The sequence below is a fragment of the Xiphophorus hellerii genome, chromosome 11, assembly GCF_003331165.1.
Source record: "Xiphophorus hellerii strain 12219 chromosome 11, Xiphophorus_hellerii-4.1, whole genome shotgun sequence".
In the NCBI taxonomy this organism is placed as follows: Eukaryota; Metazoa; Chordata; class Actinopteri; order Cyprinodontiformes; family Poeciliidae; genus Xiphophorus; species Xiphophorus hellerii.
The window spans coordinates 14,145,301-14,167,104 of NC_045682.1; the positions used below are offsets into that span (position 1 = coordinate 14,145,301).

At 38.4% G+C, this 21,804-nt stretch overlaps 2 protein-coding genes across 7 annotated transcripts; one reads left to right on the forward strand and one right to left on the reverse strand.

Moving 5' to 3' along the window:
• Positions 1 to 2,400: 2,400 nt before the first annotated feature.
• mpzl2b (myelin protein zero-like 2b) lies at positions 2,401 to 11,205 on the reverse strand. 2 transcript variants are annotated; one of them, XM_032577019.1, is made up of 5 exons: positions 10,989 to 11,205; positions 6,375 to 6,544; positions 5,418 to 5,628; positions 4,807 to 4,972; positions 2,401 to 4,061 (listed from the first exon to the last, which is right to left on the reverse strand). In XM_032577019.1, exons 1-5 carry the CDS (start codon positions 11,035 to 11,037, stop codon positions 4,001 to 4,003), a joined length of 657 nt encoding a protein of 218 aa, XP_032432910.1. In that variant the 5' UTR covers positions 11,038 to 11,205; the 3' UTR covers positions 2,401 to 4,000. The 2 variants fall into 2 exon arrangements, with proteins under 2 accessions (XP_032432910.1, XP_032432911.1); XM_032577020.1 differs by having other exon boundaries at positions 2,401 to 4,972.
• Positions 11,206 to 14,139: 2,934 nt separating this feature from the next.
• On the forward strand, positions 14,140 to 21,587 carry pafah1b2 (platelet-activating factor acetylhydrolase 1b, catalytic subunit 2). 5 transcript variants are annotated; one of them, XM_032575697.1, is made up of 6 exons: positions 14,140 to 14,335; positions 14,632 to 14,775; positions 16,200 to 16,313; positions 16,696 to 16,812; positions 16,960 to 17,082; positions 18,768 to 21,587. In XM_032575697.1, exons 2-6 carry the CDS (start codon positions 14,692 to 14,694, stop codon positions 19,044 to 19,046), a joined length of 717 nt encoding a protein of 238 aa, XP_032431588.1. In that variant the 5' UTR covers positions 14,140 to 14,335; positions 14,632 to 14,691; the 3' UTR covers positions 19,047 to 21,587. The 5 variants fall into 5 exon arrangements, with proteins under 5 accessions (XP_032431588.1, XP_032431587.1, XP_032431590.1 ...); XM_032575699.1 differs by having other exon boundaries at positions 14,141 to 14,335; positions 16,224 to 16,313; XM_032575696.1 differs by having other exon boundaries at positions 14,140 to 14,775.
• The last annotated feature ends 217 nt before the right edge of the window (positions 21,588 to 21,804 follow it).

Below are 21,804 nucleotides of genomic sequence, written 5' to 3' on the forward strand. Positions count from 1 at the left end.
TTTTTTTTTTTTACATATTTGTATGGTATTTGACAGATAATCTATGACAAGATCAATCTCCTCCACCTCTTCCCTGAACTACTATTGTCATTCGAAAAAAAGAACAGCTTCCGAGAAAAAACAACCAATCAGGGCCAGGAGGAGTCTCTTAGCGCTGTCAATCATCCTCATGTTTTTGCTGTTCAACGTGCTAATGGTGGAGAAACAGCTTACCATTACAGGAAAATCATTTATCAGACATCATCGGTGGTCATGCTGATTAGCTTGAGCGTTCACAACAAGCTCTGCTAGCTGCAATGCCTTAGAGTGCAAAAGAGGATGAGCTGCGCCACACATGATTGTGATTGACAACGCTACGACCCGCCTCTTGGCTCTGATTGATCGTTTCAAGTTAGCACTGGGAGAAGGCAGAGGATCTCAAATTTAAAAATACATATCTATGTCTCATATCATACAATCACAACATATTAACAGTTTCAATAAATATGTACAAAAAATATTTTTTTATAAATGTTAAACACTGCAGCTTTAAATCCCCAAACGGCTACTGTTCCTCCAGAGTGAAAGAAACTGGTTGAGGGGGTTTGTGGATGCCAAACAGGAAGAAACCACCAAGAACATGTAGGTTAAGATGTGTTGAAGTGATTATCTTACTGTTCTGTTTCTCACTAACAAGCATGAGACGACTAGAAAGAGCAAGACTTGGCTTGCCTGACAGTGTGGCAAAAAACAGTTGGAGAGTTTTGCTTTCAGTTTGATGGAAGAGTGTTTATTATGCATCCTTACACTCAAAGATGGTGAAAAGAAGAGCCAATTTATAGCATTTGTTTTAATTATTTTAAATGAAATTATGTAATGAAGAAGGCAATCAGCTTGGGTAATTGTCATATGCTCGGTGATGTTTATTCAGAGTAAATCTGAATTATTCTTTTGAACAGATTTCTTGCTTCCAGTAAATCAGAATACATAATTTGGGGATAAGAATCATATGAACCAATGATCCAGACTACTTTACATTTTTCAGAAATCCACAATGTAAAAAAAAACAACCTTAAGGTAGGTTGTTGTGTAAGGTAAAAACTTAAAAAGAGGTAGGGAGTTTATTAGATGTTAAGTTAACATTGAGTCAGAGACAGTTTGGCCAGGATGCAGGCTCACCACTCGGCTCTGCTGGCCCCTCCACTGGAGTATCAATGCAGCAGCAGTGGGAACTCTTCCAAAACTGCAATAAGAAAAAAAAAAAAAAAGCTTTTTGCTGCAGAAAGACAGAGTGCTGCAGCAAACCCGACCAAACAGCTGCAGCATCTTGGTGGGGATGTCTATTTGCACACACACATACAAGTAGACGAACTATATTGTGTACAGATGCTATGTTCATGTGTTCCTCATCATAATTTAACGGTGCCAGGACGATGCATCCTCAGCTTTAAAAAGAACATAGGCACCTCTGGGATTACTGCAGCAAGATGTGTGCTGCCCGCAGCAGGAGACAAGGACACACAACTCAGGTGTTATAGTGCAGTAATGACGTCAAGTAAAAAAAAGATAAAAAACCCCCAAAACTTAGCTGTTTGAAGGGAATAATTTAAGGACCATCTTAAAACTGTTATCTTTTTTATCCCTTTTGAACTGATTACTACAAGTCACGTTAGTACATGAGAAAAAGAAATGGTAAAATACTTTTTTTTTACTTGCTTTCGTTTACCCCCAATATTTCCACTCCAAGTTCTGTTCAAATAATAATTAAGAAGTACTTTTAGCTTTTTGACGAGCTTGTGCACTCTATGGAACTACAATAGTGCCCTTAGAAAAATTAAAAGCCAGCAGCCAGATATGAAAAACTAAATAATTAGAAATTAGAAGTACTAGAAAATGATTTTTTTTCCAACACCAAATTTTTTATATTTTAGTGTAAATGACTTTTTTTTTTTTTAGCCCTCCGGTGATTCCATAATTTATATTGCAAGATGAGGTCATCCACGATTTACCCCTCAGAGAGACATAAAGGCACCCTTATGGCAAAATTTAATCGGTGGAGTGATTTATACCCCTAATCATTAATTGCTTTTAATTTCCGGTGACCGAATGTGCCCCCCCTAAAATAAACATTCCATCCCCTAAATCCAACCCTGCACAACATGCCATCTGTGTGTGTGGGGGGGAAAGGGGGGTAAAAGCCGCTCAGGAAGATCAGGACATTTGCTCACCAACTTTGTGAGACTTTGTTTTGGTAAACTCCTTCCAATCTCTAAGAAGGTCTGGAAACTACAATTAAAACACCAACGCAGGATGATTCTCATGACCTCTGGGGAAGAGTAGATGGCAGTAGTGCTCAGTGTACCTGTGTGTAGGGGTGTGTGCGTGCGTGTTTCTTTAATCAAACGCTGCTAAAATACGCAATTGACATTTCAGGGCTTTAATGAAATAACATTCACCTTATCAATACATACAAAAATATAAAATATAACATTCCCTTATGCAACATCCCTGCTCTGGTAAAAACCACAACATGTCATTCAGCTGTAAAGCTAATTCAATGTAACTTTATTGAGAAATTTTGTTATCTTTTTTTTAAATCAACATACAAAAACAAAACAAAACATTTACATCACTCATCTAAGAATGAGAATCTAAGAATATTAAATGTTTGGTGTTGCAGCAGCAGAAATAGAGCAACACTGTTAAGGATTTGCTAGCATGGAGTCAAACTAAAAAGGCAATGTCCTTAAAAAATTTATAATAAAACCTAATTTATGCTGGAATACAATTTGTGTCCATGCAAAATTCTGGTACAGGACAAATTTAACCCATCTAGTCAAATTAGCACAAACAATTGTATGACACTGCTCTTATAGAATAGAGAACAAACACAATACAAATATCAAACAAGATCATTAAAAAAAGAAAAAAAAAAGAAAACTTAAACACTTTTCTAAACGTTAGAATAATAGTGTACTGTATATTTGAAAAAAAAAAAGGATGGGAGTTCTGTTGCTCTTGAAGAAGTCTGCAATAGAAATGCACCAATCAAAGTTTTGCCTTGCCTGATTTGATCTAAAATTTTTGCTGCTTCTAAATCTTTTGAATTTTTTTCAATTGTGATGAAAGTATTTAAAATATTTTTCAAACTCAGTAGTCTGTAAATAAAATCTGGGGTGTAGGATGTTTTACACCATCAACTTAAGGAGACAGCCAGCGTTTTTGAAAACAACAAAATTATTATAGATTTGACATCCTAGTTCAGCAATTAGCATAGTCAGCATTAGTAACAGAAAAAAACAGTCAGTGTGTTTAAAATGATGATCCTAAACAAACCACAAACAACTCTGGTATAAACTACACTTCCTCTTAAAAACCTGCCATCGTTCAGCTCAGTGAAACTGAAAATAGCCCAGATTGAGTCTTCTTCCTTAATTAACAACGTCCACACTGAAAAGTGTTGCTACCACGTCATGCTAGCGTGACCTGGTATTGCTCAAGGAGCTCAAAGAGCATTTACTGTCTGAAAAAGATTTGATATTCCAGTTCCCAAGCAGACAGCGACAAGTCAGAACCTGTCAAGCTGCCGTGTTTGTTTGGTCATTGATGCTTGGTTCACAAAACGTTGGAGGAGGATGTAGTTTAAAAGAAGCACAATTCACACAGGCTTTATTACATATTTGTGCTTGAGGCAGGTGGCACCAGCTGCTGAAGTAAAGCTGGCTCACCAAAACTAAGTGTTTCCACAGGAAAAAAAAAAACAGAAAAGAAAAACATTTAAGAAGACAGTCTCTCTGGTTCTGTTTTACGCTTTTTCAATGCTTCTTCAAAGATGGCTTAAAATACCATCAGTGAATTGTGCAACACAAATATTTCAATTTCCTCTACCAAAATAGGAACTTATCTAATCCTCATCATCATTATCACCACCAAGATCGTCATCATCGTAATTGTCATCCTCATCCCCAAGACCTTCTTCCTCCTCATCATCCCCGCTGCGTGGCTCAGACTCCTAATCGTCTCAACTGACAGCTTCCTTCTTTGTTTCCAGAGCTGTCAGGTGGACTGCCTCTGCAGGTGAACTGGTGTAACCGCACAGCCAAACACATCCAGTCGTGGATAAAAAACAAACAAACAAACAAACAAACAAAAAAAGCAACTGGTGAGACGGGACGATCAGTGCACAGTGGATCATGCGGTAAATGAACACATGGGATATGTTCCCCCTCAGAAAGTATATCCATCACCAGCGTAACAGAAAAGAAGAGATACCAAAAGTGGTTACCTTGAGGCTAGGCAAGCCCAGAGAAGAAATGCAGCTCTGGACAAAGATCACCTGTTCATTGCTCCCATGAGTGTGGATTTGGTAAATGGCTCACCTCAACTCAAAGATTGGAATGCATTGTGGAGCAAAGGTCATCAGCACACCGGCCTCATGCAGTAATGTCCTTAGCGCATGAGGATAAAGTCGTTAGCCTCATGCGCTAAGGGTAGTAGCGCAAAAAAAAAGAAAAGGAATTTGCCCCCAAAAACAAAAAGAAAAACTTTTAAATGTTTTAAATCAAAAGAAACTTTTTGTGAAGTAGATAAAAATGTCCAGATTTTTCATTTAAGCAACATAATACGCAGCACATTATATCTCCAACACTACAGTGGTCTCAGGAACCTGAATTAATATCCGAAAGCTGGCGCTAGAGGAGCAAACATGACAGAAAAAAGGCCTTTCATTCATTTCTTTCAGAAAAAGTAACCCAAGCAGTCACACTGACTCCATAGCAGTCCCGAGAAGAGGAGGCTGACAAGAGCTGTGGGTCTCTGGGGCCTCACCACACAGTTGGGTCTTTTCTGTACTCCTCTAGGCGCATCTCAATGTCCTTTTTGTTATTATTCTTCCTGTACATCTTCACAGCAATGAAGATACCAAGAAAGACCAGGATGACGGCGCAGGAGCCTCCGACAATGGCCGCCAGGAGGCTGATCTCAGAGAGAGTTTCTAGAAGCAAAACCACAGAGAATCACTTACGAGGCCTTAAGTCACAGTGCCTTGCAAAAGCATTCATAGCACTTTAAGAATTTGTAACATTACAACTACTAACCTAAAGGTATTTTGTTGAGATTTTTTTTTTGTCATAGGCTAAGGGAGGCCAACTTCAACCCTTGAGAGCCAGTTTCCTGGATGTTTTAGCCATTACCCTGCTTTGACACAACTTGATTAAATGCATGATTCTTTAATAGGCAGCTGCAGAACTTCTTGTAACATTGAGCGGGGGAAATGCCCATTAACTTGTGTTGAAGCAGGGACACAACTAGAACATACAGGAAACATGAACTGGAGGACTGGAGTTGGTCACAAGTGTAGCAGACCCAACACAAATCAATAAATAACTGTGAAGCAGAAAGAAAAGAGTCATCAAGATGCGTGCATACTACGGCTTCACCTTTGTTGACGACTCTTAGGATGGTTTCTCCAGTACTGCCGTGGGCATCTGGAGGATTGACCACCTGACAGATGTAGGTGCCGTTAAACGTAGGGAGAACATCATTCAAGGTGATTGAGGCATCTTTTCTCATTATGTCTCCGGACCACTTCACATGCCCTTTGAATATCCCTTTTTCGGGAGGATATGGATCTTCCTGATAGTAAAACATCTGGCAAAGACACACAAATGGTTTAAAAAAAGGGCAAGAATACAAAAAGAAAAAAACAAGTAATGCTAAAAGTAAAACTACGTAATTTTGATACAGTGAACACATATATTTAAACCCCTAAGAGAGTCTTAATGACGTGGTTCCAATGACAAGTTGCCTTATAGAGAAGAAAACGTTTATGAAACATTACGTCAATCAAAAACAGAGGGCTTAGTTTGCACAGTGAAGAACTGGAAAGCGTATTTATTTGTTGCTGAAAAGAAGCAGCTTTCCTTGTATTTGACTAAAGAGTGCATATTTAGAAAAAGGACTAGAACTCTTCATAATGAACTAGAGGTGCACAACTATATTTAATGCAGGTTTATTCCACATATTTGTCAAAAATTTAAGAAAAAAAGTCACATTTCCTCTCAAGGATGTGAGATGATGTGACAACGTGGGACTGTTTCTCTTCCAAAGGCCCTTTGAACTTTGCTAAACCTGAAAGTAAGCAATCATTCTGTCTTTCAGATTAAGAAACAAAACGTTTTCACTTGGTTACAAGAAATTACATGACTAAGCACAAAGGTTGAGCCTTTAAAAACTTTTCCATGTAATGTGTAACAACATGAAACTATGGTGTTTTTCATACTGTCCTGTTCTGTATTTTACAACCCTGACCGTTAATAATGTCAGAATAAGGTTTACTGGTCTCGATGTCAGTAAAATCAACTTTTTGGGGAAAGAAAGAGAAGCTTACTACTTACACGTTCAGTACTTTTTGAAGTGATGGACCGGAAGTCCCATGATACTGTAACTGTCTGAAGCGACACAGGTTGCGTGGAGCTGAATGTACACTTGAGCTTCACACTCGTTCCATTGACCGCTTCCACTTCGCTTGTGGTGAAAACTTCTATTCCCCAAACATGCTGCACCCCTAAAAAAAAGACATCAAAAAGTTAGAAGATTCTGTAAATTATTCATCATAACATTGCGGTCTGAAATAATGAAAAAGGTTTCATATTGACTAGCATCTGTGTGCAAGCTACCATAAGTCCAATGCAGAGATAAGCACCTGTAATGACTAAGCAACAATGGTTTAGATTTCAAGCAGGGTGCCAATGAAAATTATGCAACTAACAATTAAAGGGGAAAGAGTTAAAATAGGCAATTCCAGACTTAGGGGAGTGAAAAAAAAGTTCAGATGAGGGATTTTTTTTTTGTCCCAGATATGCATAAAAGTCATTTAGGTACAGAAATTTGCTGACCCTGAGCCACAATTCAACATGTCACTAAAAGATAATTTTTCCTTTTCCACTGTTGCTCCATGCATGATCATTATCAAAGATTCCTCCAAAAGCAATGACACAATTCCAGCAAGTGCCACTATATCCTCGTCAAGGTGGAGTAAATTTCGCCAATCAGTGACTCAATGTAATATGCTTGGTTTGGTTAGATAGAAAACTTTTAACCAATTTGTAATTCAATTGAAACTGCACTGTTTGATGTCTAGGAAAAATTTGGCATACAGATACTTGACTTGTAGGATTGGATTGACTTTATTTTGTAAAGTGTGTTGACATAGCATGTGTTGGTTCTTTACTCTACATGAATAAGGTGATCTGAACTGAATTAATACCAGTAGCATGTATATTCCTGAAAACTCAATAGATTTGGACTGCAGTATAACAAATGACACGCTACTTTCCATTGGAGTTACATGGCCTACATTAGTATTGTTATTTTATCTGATTTAATTCACTCACTAAATGCTCTCAGGATGCTGCATCATCAGTTTTTTCCCCCTGAAACAACAACAAATATATATATTTTTTCTCAACAGGGGTTTCTACAAATACACGTCTAGATACATTCAACTACGGTCAGCTGAATATTTTAGCATGGCGCAGTTTGCTGAAGTGCTAAGCTAAAGCTACTATGTTTAATCTCAATTTTGATATGACTTGTTGATAATTTGGCTTGTAACATATTTCAGAGCACTTCCATGTGGGTCCGGATAAAATCTCTAACATTTGGAATCAGATCAAGACATCCTTAATTGAAACTGCCAATATAATAAGTAGAAGAAGAAAACAGATTTTTTTTTCATGATGCAAAAAGCTAAAGCTGATGGATGACATACGCTTCAGATTTTTGAAAGGATGGAGACAAATGTTGAAGGAGTGGGTCTTTAAAACATGGAGACTACAAAGAGACAGCAGACAGACAGTGGTCTGGCAGCAGATTAGAAAAGCAAAGTAACTACACTATCGTTATTGTAGGAGACAGTTCAGAAGATACGACTTGACATTCTCAGCTTGAAACGACTTAAACTGAGAATGTATGAAAAATGCTAATTTAAAAAAAATACCACCATGAGATATCACCATTTTTTTAAATGTTGTTTAACAGCTTTTGTCAGATGAAGACCTTTATATATTTTTTTATGAAATGGTAAGCTATTTGTAAGGAAGCCTTACCAGATGGAATTTTTCCATAACCACAAAGACAACAATTTACAGAACATTTATAAATTCTACCTTTTTATCCACTTTATGCGTTTCATTTTTTTATTATGAATATCACTAAACTATTATTCCTTGGTTCCATTTTATGGCAATTCTGGTAATTTCAATTCCTGTGGTGTAGCAGCAGAGATTTGTTACAAAACAAACACTGTGTTAGTCTCACGGAAAAGCAACTACATTGAATAAATGTATAACATCTTGCTTAGCAAAGCAGCAATAAATGAATTTGACGAATAAGCAGAATCAGAAATAGAAATGAAAATTATAAAAGCATTAACCGAAGTCAGTGAAACATTTGATTAAACAAAGTGACCTCTGCGTCCAAGACTATAAAGTGCTATAACGCTGACAAGCGAGGGCAGTAGATTTTTAGATTCTTAAAACTACAGACTTCAAACACTACAGCAGGTCTTACTACTGGGTTAGAGATACAGCTTTTCAGAAAATAAATTCAATCATAAAGAAAAATAAAACACTAAATGTATCCAGTCAGTTGCAGAAACTCATTCCTGCAGAGATTCGTCTGCAAGTTCCAATCATACGACTTGACAAAGAACAAATAATCAAAGGCTTCTTTTATTTAAAAAGAAGCCTTTGACACTTTTATTCTTTTAAAGGCTAAAACTACCCACACACAGGTTTCTCTAAAGGAACTAAGATTTTGCAGCACAATCTTAGCCACAGCTGAAGATAGTTACACTCCATTATTAAAGCACAAAACCCATCATTCTCCCAACACAAGAGAATAATGCAGACAAGTGTCTTCTTGTCTGCTGGTTTCCATAACTTCCCTTTTTCCTTTTCACTAACATCATTTGATCAAAATTATCCCACAACATAAAATAATATCTGAATGGAATGCGCTCTAATGTGGCCTTTAGGTAGGGCAGCAATTTTAAAACAAATAAAAATTAGCAGCTGAAAAAAAAATCATACAGCAATAATTTCTCACAATGAATTACTTTATTAAAAATAGAACATAGAAAGTAAAGAAAGATCAAGAAGAATCAGAACATCGTGCAGCATCAAGAAAACGACAAATCCAAACTTCAAAGATGGCTGAGAGTCGCACTAATGTAGCCTTTATCACTCCTGTAAGCATTCCTTTCATTTAGAGGACGACCTTCCAATTAAAATCACACTCAGATGCAAATTTTCACATGAGTGAAAAATCTACAGCTCAGTTATGAACTTTTAAGATTAAAAAAAGTTTCTTCAACCTGATTAGTTTTTTTTTTTTTATGCCAGTGATGGAGGTTCTCAACCAAACCATATTGGTAACACTGAAAACAAATGCATGCATACTGTATAATGTTAGTTATTACAGGTTTAATACCCACCTACACTCCAAGCTGAGGTCAACATTGGAGAACTGTGTTAAGTCACTAAACAAAGTTTTGGTTATCTGAAGATACCAGAAGCAGCTTGCTCGATAAAAACAAGGACAACGCTAGCTGTGCGATTAGCACGTTCAGGTTCATGACCGTTGCAATGTTTTAATCCACACTGCACAAGTACTACTTGTTTGGAGTGGCCGGCTCTACGCTTTGCAAAAAAAAAAAAAAAAACACACTGCAGTAGTGTTACCTACACTTGTAAATCTTCATTTAAACAGACCAAAGTGGAGACGTTTAGCTCTAAAACTCACACCTAGCATGGTGGTGAAGAGACGATGTTTGTTCTTGTTATTTCAACCACTGGGGACCCTGCAGTCACTGACGGAGAAGTTAAGGTATTCTAGACTCAAATGTGAAGTGTGACATCTAACACAAGCAATGGTGAGTCACCTTTATAAAGGGTTTAAAAGGACGGGTAAAATTTCCAGTGCTGCCGTTTCTCATCTTAATAAAATACAAGAGAAAGAGTTTAAATGTTCAAAGCTTTCTTTTGCTTGGAGCATAAAGTAACATATTAGTGCCTTCTGGCTCCTGCCGCTGAGCATTGCCAAACAGCTGGCTGAGAGAGGGACATGCTTTTCAGTTGCTTGCACCAAAGATCTATTGCCCCCCAACTGGGTCAGGTAATAAAACAAAGATCAAAGTGAATATGCAACTGGTTGTGAACCTAAAGAAGTCGTCACACTCACAGTTTACCTTATTTAATATTTGATGAATATCATAGGATTTTATTTTGCCCTGGCAGGTTAAACAATCAAATAAAATAAGAAGAATGCAGCACTAAAAGCATGACTTCATGCACGTCTCTCTTTAAATTATGCCATAGCACTGGCTTTAAGACAAGAAAGTCTTATCAACATTTTATGACATGTTTGTATACAGAAACTTTTCCTATTTACTGAATATAAAATCACATGGAGGAAAAAGTTCTTGACTGCTCAAAATGACTCTGAATTAGTTGAAATTTGAACATTACACACGTAAATATGATCTTTTAGAACATGATTAAACGCGTTTTCCACAGGTTTTGAAAGGATTTTGAAACCCGGTGTAATTGCAAAGAACGTGTGTTGTGCATTTTCAATGGGAGTCAATGATATAAACACATTCTGAAGTCACATTCAATGCTCTATTCAGTTTAATCTTTTTTTCATGCCACTTGCACAAACACAGACGCATTTATGCCAATAAACAAATTTAACAAATAAAAATAGGCCCAGAGGAGGAGCTGGTCTAAAGGTTAGCGATTCAAATGATAATGAAACGTCGGTACAGATTTCCAAACAGCCTTTTCCCCTTTCAAAATTACAACTTAAATCTATGAAACTCGTAAACACTCTTATTAATAACTGGGTATCCAGTTATTGAAGCACATGGGAACATAAAGCGAGCGTTCCTTTTGACGTGGGGAAATAAAACCACAGCGAGCAATGTCCAGGAAGTGGCACAAACTCACCTGCTATCACGAATCCTCCCAGGAAAACAAGAAACCATAACCGATCCATGAGATAAAGTATGTATGTTCCCTCAGACCCTGCTGTGATATTCCTTCAGCGGAGGTATACTGAAAGAAGACATGTATTCTAACGACCTCTCTCCACAGACTATCTCTCTGTTAACTCAAATCACAAGGGGAAAAAAGTGATTCGTGCGCACAAAGAGCACACACCTGAGGGGCGTAACCTGTTGCGTAAGCACGCCTACACAAACTGCCACCTTTAGAAACAACCCAAGTCTAATAAACGTTTGACTTGCGGCAAACTGAGAAATTCAAATAATTTTTTTGATTTATAATTATATTATAATAATTCATAAGGGAACGGCAGCGTATGCCATCTAGTGGTCACTAGTGGTACCAAAAATAAACTTTAAAGCCAAGCCAGGAGTCAACAGAGGGACTGGGCTGTGTTGGGATGAGATTATTATTCAAGCAGTGTATTAACAACTAATACAACGTTTGTTTGACGTTAAATATTGGCTTGTTTGAGGAAAATGTGGAAATATGATGCTAATCCAGATGTGTCTAATGATTCATCAGGTATTTTAGCTCCGCTATCCCCTTGACAATATTCAGACTTGTTGCAGGTTTTCATATAATGTCAAGGTAAAACCACAAACCTCTCTGATTAATCCTTTCCAGAACTTGGCACGTCCAAGTTTAGGATTTAGTAGAGAAATGATACGTAACATCCAAAGCTTATGGGATTGTTTTATAACCCAATCCTTCTTGAAGCTTCTCCACTACTTTAATCCAGACCTGTTTGTTGGGCTGTTTGGTCTGCATGATGCGGTTTGCCTACTAATAACTCTAACAAACAGGTTTTCACACAACAGCTGCGTTCATAATTAGGAAAGGGACTATTTATTAATCAGACAACAGTCCATGTGAGCATCTTGCGGCAGCGGATGTTATTATCTCAGATGGATGGAAACTCCTTCCCGTGATCTTTCCAGCTGCCTTTACCACCCGATGGTTGTTTAAGTCCCAGCAGAGCCACCTTGTGGACTTAATGAAGAACTGCTGCCACTGAATTGGATGCACATTGATTTCTCCTGGACACGTCGATGCTGATGGTTTTCTTAATGTCATGGACTGATGAGAAAAATTCTCCTTTGGGATTTTCTGATGGAGAGGAGAAATTTGGGAATTTAAAGGAACATTTTATCTTTTAAATCTGTTTTTTTAAACATCATATCAAACATGAGCTCTGCATCATTAAATGTGTTTGCCATGCTGATTCAGTTCCTTCCCCCAACAATTTATTTGTTACTTTATTGTCTTTTTGCTACATTAATGCAACTAATATTGTTTTATACATATGCAGTATATTATGATCAAATATACTGATACACAATTATTTTAATAATGATAGATGGGAATGATTTAACTTGTGTGTGTAGCTGTTTATATTAAGTCTTATAGTGATTTTGTGAGTTTTTCTGTCATTTAAAACGTTTATGTAATTAAAATTTCATATTGCATTTTGTATAAAAAAGCAGATACAAAATTGTAATAGAATATTTTATATTTTAGGTGCTGTAGAAACCAAGATCATACCAATTTTTTTCATGTGTTGGAATACATGTGAGCTTCTTGAAATAACCCTCACAACCTTTACATTATTAGATGTAAAGGTTGTGTGTTATGTTACCGGGATATTACAGATTTTTTTTCACATACCGTGCAAGCTTTGAGCTATGTAGGGTAAATGTTTAAATAAAGATGACAATAATTAAGCTCAGTGAAAAAGAAACTCAGTATCTCCTAATGGACTGCAGCAGGATGTTTATGGAGGCTATTGAACTTCACAATGGCCTTTAATTGGAAAATAAACTAATTAAAAAACTTATGAAGGAAAACATGCCACCAAAACAAAAACAGGCTAACAACTAGCTCTCATTTGATGACGATTATTATTATTATTATTATTATTATTATTATTATTATTATTATTATTATTATTATTATTATTATTATTATTATTATATTAGTAGTAGTAGTAGTAGTAGTAGTGGAAGAATGAGAGGGAGGAATAGGAATATTAATAGTGTTAGCCGTCGCTGGTGTTACCCTCTCATGCTCTTTGTAAAAACGTTAGGTTTTTATGAACTGAAACTACAATGCACAGCGGTTGATGACATGACCAAGTCGCTATGACATATCGTTTATGCCCTCCCTCCGCCGGGTAAAAGGTTTAGTCTCCGTTAAAGAGGTAATCTCCTCCCACACCGTCTGTTCCCTGGTTATCCGCCGGCTGACGTTAATGGATGCGCCCGGTGAGCGGAGGTGAGATGGCAGAAAATACTTTTAGGATTTCATGACTGAACCAAACTCGCTGTTTGGAGTCTAGCACCAGCTAAAAACTCGTGTGATGTGTGGATAAATCCTGACGGTGCTTTGGATCAGTTAACCCTCGCGGATTTTCCTGGGCTGGGCTAGATAACTGTAGTGATTTATTCCCTTTTTCTGGCCTTTCAGGCGAATGCGACGCGGTCTCAAATAAACCTCCACGATTACTGCTAGGTAAATGTGTGGTTGCTAGGCTACCATCTATATATTCGCTTATTGACTTTGACCTGTTGATGTGGTTTCCTGTAAAGCTCTGCTCAGGGAGTAATTTTATCAGCTCTATGTTGGTTCTTTCGACTGTTGCAGGTGCAGAGAGGAGCTGAATTCCCCCGTAAAGATGTGTTTTCTACCAGCTAAAGCCGCGCGCTTCTATACTGTGTTTTACGGCAACGGGATGTGTACTCGAGTGTCTCTGAACTGGACGAACTATTCATCAGTGATTTTGTTTTCACTAACAGGTGCTGACGAAATAATAATTATATTCTTTTGACCAAATATTTTTTATGAATAAATGTCGTTTTTTGTTTAAAAGATCTATTTATTGTTAAGCGAAATATTTATCTTTAAATGTTAACGGTTAGCTTTACAAAAATGGAAATGTACATAATATTCGTAGCATGTGCCTTGTTTAGCTTTCAAATAAATAAATTCATAATGCTCGGACAGCGCCAATATAAACTTTTGTGAGTGTTGAGGGGGGAAAAACGCGGCCGTAAAATAGTGTAAAGAAGCGCAAATGGCAGGGAGGCATCTCAAAGGGAAACCAGATTCGACACAACACCGCCGGAGTTCTCCAGACACGGCATAGTTTACCTTATTGACACACCCACTGTTTGCCAGTTTAATTACTAGCTAACCTCTCTAACCGGTAACAACAGCACAGAGCTCGAGTTAAGCCGTGGCTGAAGAACTACGGGTCTGACAGGAGCGGTATCACACCCTGTCAGCGTCAGGTGGTGCTTCGGATACATTTTACCGTGATTTTTTTTTGACATGTTCTGTTTAATGGCGTGTCTGTCACGCTGTCGTGGGTCATTAGCTTCGTAGCAGCTAACACGCTAACGTCAGATAAACCGCAACCCAACAGAGTTAATGCGATCTACTGTGTGATCTCTAAATACCCGCCTACATCCGTATCATTATGCTAGTCTGGCTGCTCCGCTGCTGAGAGCTGCAGCGTCATGCTAATGTTTACTAGAGCTGTTTAATCAAATTGAACCCACAATCAGACAGTCATCTTATCTTCCAGCGTTAACCACGGACTGGTGTAGAGTTTAACCTATTAACCAGCGGCGGGGTCTCCTCCTGCATGATGAGTGGTGGTGATCTGAACCCAGCTGCAGTGCCTCTGCCAGTCGAGGATCGACAGGGTGATGGACGGTGGATGTCACAGGTATGTTCTGCACTCATAATGGTGTGCTAAATGCTTTACGGCGTGGTGTTAAACTTGTTCATGTGTTTATGTTCAAATGATCGTAAGACGGCAATTCATCTGTCCTGTGATCCTGTAAATCCTGAAGAGTCTGCTTTTCCAGTGTTAAGGCTTGTGTGTTTTCAGTGCAACAGTCAATCTAGCTTGTTTAGTGGCGCCTTCTGGCAGGTCTTTGCAAGGTTAATCCTCTGAAGCTTGCACAACTAAGACAACCTGCTTTGCTTCAAGCCCTCGATCAGACGGCCAACCTGACGGGTCCTGGCTGTGATCAGCTTGTAGGATTTGTTCTAACTCGGATAGATCACTCTCATCTCCCTGCTGCTCTGATTGACAAAAAATGATGTCACAGGATGCTTATCCTCAACTTCAGTAATAGTGCCTGTCAAAATTATTTGTACCACTTATACTGTATTTTCGCAGTGTTAGTTTTCTGTCCCAGATGTTTTTTTTTTTGTTTTTTTTGCATGAAGGGTTAAAAAGCTCAATTTTTGCTTTATCTAAGCAGAACACCATTTTCCACATGTTTGCTGTGCCTCCTACATAACTTGTGTCAAACTTAACATCTTTCTTCCATAAAGGCAGGCCTGCATAATGTCAAGAAAACTGAACAGCGTAGTGTAATTGCGACACTGTATACAGTGAATACTGCGAAAGGTATATCGATTACGATTCACCCATCTTTTCCTTCATCACAGTATCCTACCACACATCAATACCCAGATAGAACAGTGTAGACATGCCGTTTTGGGAAACGCTTTACATTTTTGTGTGAACAGATTTTGATGCCATTTCATAATCTAAACTTCTTCACAACTTGTGTGTTCCTTGGTGTTCGTGGTCAATGCTGGATTGGTTCGCAAAGCAACCAATCCAGGAGCGGCATTCAGTTTTCTTGCCAGTGACTGGTTGTAAATCCAAAAGCGTGAGACAAGGAAAACCATATATCTTAGCTTCTGCACTAATGCCAAGAAGATTTCCACTGTGCATACTAATGCATATTGTGGTCTATATATTGTGTGAATTATTAAAATAGTCGGTCATAAGTGCTTTTTGAAAGGGTCTGAAGTATTCATGGATTAAAGCTATTCGGGAGCGCCTGCTGTCCCTAAAACCTATGAACACCGGGGAAATACTTTATAATAAAATTAAATACACACAGCTGATTTCTGAAAGCCTGCTTGCTATTTTTTATTTAGAGGTGTCAGAGTAAAGGGAGTTAAATAAAAATGTACTCCAAAGAAATAAACTTAGACAGTTTCAAGGTATAGAAGTGATATGAAGGCTTTTGAAAAGCATTGTACATAACATGAAGAAGGTGGATGTGGTCAGTCACATCTATGCCAGCAGTAACCAGCCTTTGTGTGTGCGTGCGTGTGCGCGTGTGGGGGTGTGCATGTGTGTGTGTTCAGCATACAAGATTTGTGCAGGAGTGCAAAGATGGCGAACCAGAGGTTCTTTTTGTAGGGGACTCAATGGTGCAACTAATGGAGCAGTATGAGGTGAGGCAAACTTTGTGCATTGTTTTCATTGGATATTTGATCTACTTAGCAGTTTTGCTAAACATACACATTCTGCCAAATTAACATATTTCCAAATGTTAATTTGGAAATATGTTAATTTTTCCAAATTAATTTGGTAAGAATCACTCAAAAGTGCTTTCCTTCATGTTACTTTTATTTTATCATCACACTGTTCTGTCATATATGATTGCTGCAGTAAAGTTAAGCTATTTGTCTTTCATTAAATTAATAGGAAGCAGCATGTTGTGCAGAGGCTGTTTGTGCTACCAATGTGATAAAATGACTGACAGACATGTTCTTGTTTTATTTTTATTTTCTCGCCGTAATTTCATGTAAAATTGAGATTTCTTTTGCTCCCTAGATCTGGAAGGAGATGTTCTCTCCTCTTCATGCACTTAATTTTGGTCTAGCCGGTGACACCACTTGTAATGTGCTGTGGAGGCTGCAGAACGGCGAGCTAGAGAACATCCGCCCAAAGGTGGGAAAGCAAAACTAAAGCTCATTGGGCTTTTATACGGGTATTCAAGAAACCCCCTGAAGAGACTGTTCTCGGTTGTTCTATCAAGTGTGTTGCCTGATTTCTTTTGTGGAAAGTAATAAACTGACTCTCTGTGCTCTTGCTAAGGTGGTGGTTTTGTGGGTGGGAACCAACAATCACGACCACACAGCAGAGCAGGTTGCAGGAGGAATTGTTGCCATCGCACAACTACTCACTAATCGCCTTCCCAAAGCTAAGATTGTTGTCCTGGTGAGTTTATAAGTTAATGTGGATGCTCTTAGTTTATTTATAAACTTGTTACCGCTCTTGATGGGCTAGCTAACTGTAGTGATTTATTCCTAAGTCCCTGCTCTTGATGAAATTACACAAAACTCTTAGTATTTTTCATGGAAGCCACTATAATAAAAAAGTGTTCATACTTCCATTGCTTCCAAAAGAACAAAGACAAAGTCTCCACAAAGTTTGATCAGTATATTTTTTTCGATGTGCTGAACTGTAACAAGGAAACGGAAAAGCGACAAGGCCAAAATTGTTAGACCACGTGTTCTTTCTTCACTTCTAAAACAAATGTGACCATTCAATTTGCTTTAAAACAACACCTAAACATTCATTTAACCTTCACAACCACCCCTGATTAATCAGTCACCATTGAACCGTGCATAAGAGACTGTGGTTAGCAGAGGGCCAATGGTACTTGAACTACTCTCACGTTTGTTCCAAAAAAAGAGAAAAAGACATGCACCATAGAAAGAGCCTAGATCGTTATAGTGAGGGTGAAGGCCATTTCCAAACATTTCTTGGTGACTACAACGATGCATTATTGCAAAGCACCAGGATACAAAATCTCCTGTAAACAAACCCAGGCGTGCCTATAAGTATAATATTTTAAAAACTTAGAATAGAAAAATGATTAGACGTTAACAAGGATCCCTGTGTCTTTGCAGACATGTTTGTTGCTCAGGTGGTCTTTATTGGAGTTATTATTAGTCAAGGAAGATACTGTAGGTCTGAGAGCTTTTTCTCTCTTTTTACCAAAAACTGGATGGCAAAAGTTTCGAGTCTGGTACTTTGGTTTCAACCAGCCCCTTTTTGTGAAGGACAGTTTTGTTTATAGAGACTTCAGTATTCATTTTATTTGTTGTTTTTATTTATTTATTTTGGATATTTAAAAGGTCTTTTAGTTCCAGTGTTAAGTGTTTGTTAGAAATTAAAGTTAATGGATTATCGAGAAACTGTACTTAAATTTGTCATGAAAAAATTACTTTAACAAGAGACTGGATGAGAAGATTATCATTGCATTACTTGAGAATGGGCTCAGAAACACAAATTTATCGCTTATCGCAATAATTTCTGGGACAATTTATTGTCCATCAGAATTTATCGTGACAGGCATGATGGACAGCAGCAGTTTCGACTCTATGGTTATTGCTGTTGTCTTTCCAACTTGGCAAACACAATTATCTTTACACGAAGTCCATTATTTCACAGTGTCCCTGCTTATATAGACGTGGTCACACTTGATGATGATCACTTAATCAAATACACTTTACTGATGCGCCTCAAGTAGTGACTGTGTGGAACCTGTTGTGTGTTTTTGTACACATGGGTTGGAAATGTATTTAGAATCTGGATAAAAACTCAGTGGTTTTATTATATCCTGAAAAGCCAAACCCTAAATTACAGGAGAAGTTACTTTGTTTTTCCTGACGACTTCGTGGATATTCCAACCCCCTCTGGTATCTGGTAATGTCAAAAATTCAAGCTGTGCTTACAAGCAGCAACGGCTGCAGACTAAAAATAGGATTCATCTGATAGAAGTAAGAATGGATGTCAGATTTGAGAAATGTAGAACAGCATTTGACACCTGTGAATGCACAGGTTTGAACGACTTGACGGAAGTCCTCTAAGTTTGACATGTCTTTTGTGCCGTTGAGGGTTTGTTACCCCGCGGAGAGCAGCCCAACCCGCTGAGGGAGAAGAATGCCGCAGTCAACAGGCTCCTGCGCTCCTGGCTGCCACGGCTGGGCCAGGCTCTGTTCTTGGACGTGAGCAACGAATTTCTCCACTCCGACGGGTCCATCAGCTCCCAGGACATGTTTGACTACCTCCACCTGACTCCAACAGGTTACAACACCCTTGCCAAGCCTCTCAGCGACCTGCTGCTTCAGATACTGGAGGAGACGCCCGAGGAGAGAAGGGCGTCGCTGGTTTAAGGGCTGTGAGTCCACCAGGAGAAATGTCTGACTTGGAGTAGGAGAAGGGGATCTAGAGCAGAGAGCTGGGAGTGGAGGAAGACGCTATGCCCGACATAGACACTGATTGCATTAGGAAACTGTAAGTTCAATTCACTGCAGATGCAGATGGAAAAAAAAAACATTGTACAATGTCTGACATTGAGCTGTAGTTCTGAATATAAATCTAAATCTGGAAAAATGAAGAAAAAAATCTTTTTTAAATTTTCATTACCTCACCTTTGACTGTTTTGATGAGCAAACTAAGCGATCTGAAGTAAAGCCATCCAGTCACTTGGAAAGCCGCAGACCTCCTTTCAGGTTTACGTTCTATTGTAAACTTCTTGGTGTCTAAAAATGGATCAAAAACATCACTAACACGTACAGTTGCAATATAAATCGTATGTATATATTTGAAACTGTGGTATATGTATAGTTCTGAATCTGTTAAATGGAGACAATCCACATGAAATTAAAGCAAAGCACCAATTTCTTTACCTTTTAAAGCTCACAGTAGTTGTGTGTTTTATCATTTGACTCTGGAGAGAGAAGTGTTCAAACGCAGAACTAGCAATCCAAAACTAAATCACACTGATACCAACGATGAGTGTTTGTAAACTCCTGTAAAGAATTGGAAGAAGCTGCATTTGGACGTTCATCAGAATGTGTCACTGCTTTACTCATGGTCAAACGGGATGCTAGCGCAGCAGCATGTGTGCTAAAGTGAACCTCGACTGTGTCGTTAGAAATTAAACACACAGAGCCAACCAGTATCCTGCAAACTCCCATATTAGTGACACGATGGCATTCAGTCTTCCAAACACCATCTGTGAAATGTGAAGCTTCTTTCCCATCCAGCACAGTGATTTACATCGTATTCACAAAGTTAAATAGTAATTTAACATCTTTGTAAGTGCGTTTAAAATCAGTATGGGCACAGATTTAAATGTACTGCTTGCTCTTACAAAGATAAAAAAAAAGTATGTATGTAGTCGTTGCTACTGTTGTTTTTCTCCTGTTGTGTGTTTCTTCCTCCTGTGTGCAGTTTGTTTGACATATAGACATGTGCCGGTTCATTTGTTTTAGTTCCACAGCACACAAATAAGAAGGGAAAAAAAGGAAAGAAAATAGTTCTTATCTACACAAAATTACCTGTTATTACAATTATATTACAACATTTTTGTTGTTCTGATGCATAAACAGATCAGATCAAAAATAAATTTTGTTGTATTTTTCAGAATGCTATATCTTTTCACTTTTCTGCTCTTTGAAGAGTAAATTAAGAATAATAAACTGATATTGGGTGCTTAGTGTGGCTATCTACTCCACTACAGCCTCCAGTCAGCTGCTCAGCGTTCTTAGTGCAAACGCTTCCCAAATTAGTTTTTTTCCCCTAATGGTTGAATAAGTCTTTCAGCCAGCTGACCAGCAGTGGGACGAGCTTGTGCCACAATATAGTCCATAAAGCACATTCTCTGGAGCCTCTTTAAAGAGACTTTCAACCACAGGATTGATATGATGGAATTAGTCGTTTTGATAGGTTTTTAAAATCCTAGTGCACCTAGACTTTGGTATCCGGCCCATGCCTTGTTGTTTGTTTCAACATATTTTACTAATACACACAAATATTTGTCTATCTCTGGTTTTTTTTTCCCCAGTCAGATTTATTCATTATTGATTTATTTGTTCCTGACCCACATGTAAATGACTTCCTGTGACCTGTTCATTGCGTTTTTGCTAACAAGTGTTTTTTAGGCAAAAGGTGGAACTATATTCGATAAGATCACTCTAAATGCTAAAAGCAATCACCAGTAAAAAAACATACAGAATAATTTGTCTGTGAGGTAATGCTGCAGCTCCTGTTGCACTTTGAGTTGTCCGGCATTACTGCTGTTTTATGCACTTGCACGTGTGTGTGTTGCATGTAAATTGTGTGTGGGGGTGTGTGTGTGTGTGTGTCTTAAGTATGTACACCGAGTCTGGTGCTGGTTTGTGTGTGTAGAAAGGAGCCTTGTTGTGTTTAAGGGATCGTCAGATTGTGGGATATTTGCTCTGTTATGGCTTGTCATGTTCCTGAATTAAAACATTCCAGTAAAGAGGAATCCAACCCTGGGCTTTCTGCTCCTGATTGGAAAATCGTGATATCTCGCATGACTGGGTAATTTGATTCTAATAATAATATTTTTTAAAAAAAGGTCCAGGTTTATTGTGCGCAGCACAGCGTGAATGAGTTACAGTCGCCACCAGAATGAACCGTTTTGTCAGGGAAGCAAATTGGCAGAGACACTAATAAGGCCCTTTGCTTGTTCCTTGTCTCTTCTCTTTTAGTCAGAGAGTTCCTCATTACTGGATTAATTTGCTTTCACCAAGTTTATCTGTCGTACGCTGTAATGATTCTGCAGCACTCGGAGGCGCTGTCGATTCATCTTTAATTGGCCTCATTAAACAGTTAGGCATGCAGGGGCGATCACGATGGCTGCCTCGTTGTAAAACACAGAGATAATAAACCATTTTCCTCATGTTTGATGTGTCTCCCATTAATTGGAAGTGTGGCCCGCCGCCTTCCCAGTGGGACTTGGTTTGTCCCGTTTCGAGGGCTCTGGTGCATGACCAGCTAAGTCTGTCAACACGCGCGCAAACCCTAACAGCTAGTGCATGCTCTGTTCACAGAAAGATCATGTTTCAGACGGCAGGGAATAATCAGTTAGAGCTTTTGTTGTTTTAGACTTTAAAAAGCCAA

Coding starts and splice junctions, on each gene's coding strand:
- pafah1b2 (XM_032575696.1), top strand. CDS start 14,692: ATGATGAGTGGTGGTGATCTGAACCCAGCTGCAGTGCCTCTGCCAGTC. Junction 16,314..16,695: donor AACTAATGGAGCAGTATGAG/GTGAGGCAAACT, acceptor TTTGCTCCCTAG/ATCTGGAAGGAGATGTTCTC. Junction 17,083..18,767: donor AAGCTAAGATTGTTGTCCTG/GTGAGTTTATAA, acceptor TGTGCCGTTGAG/GGTTTGTTACCCCGCGGAGA.
- mpzl2b (XM_032577019.1), bottom strand. CDS start 11,037: ATGGATCGGTTATGGTTTCTTGTTTTCCTGGGAGGATTCGTGATAGCA. Junction 6,545..10,988: donor GGGAGGATTCGTGATAGCAG/GTGAGTTTGTGC, acceptor TCTTTTTTTTAG/GGGTGCAGCATGTTTGGGGA. Junction 4,062..4,806: donor AGAAAAGACCCAACTGTGTG/GTGAGGCCCCAG, acceptor CGGTTACACCAG/TTCACCTGCAGAGGCAGTCC.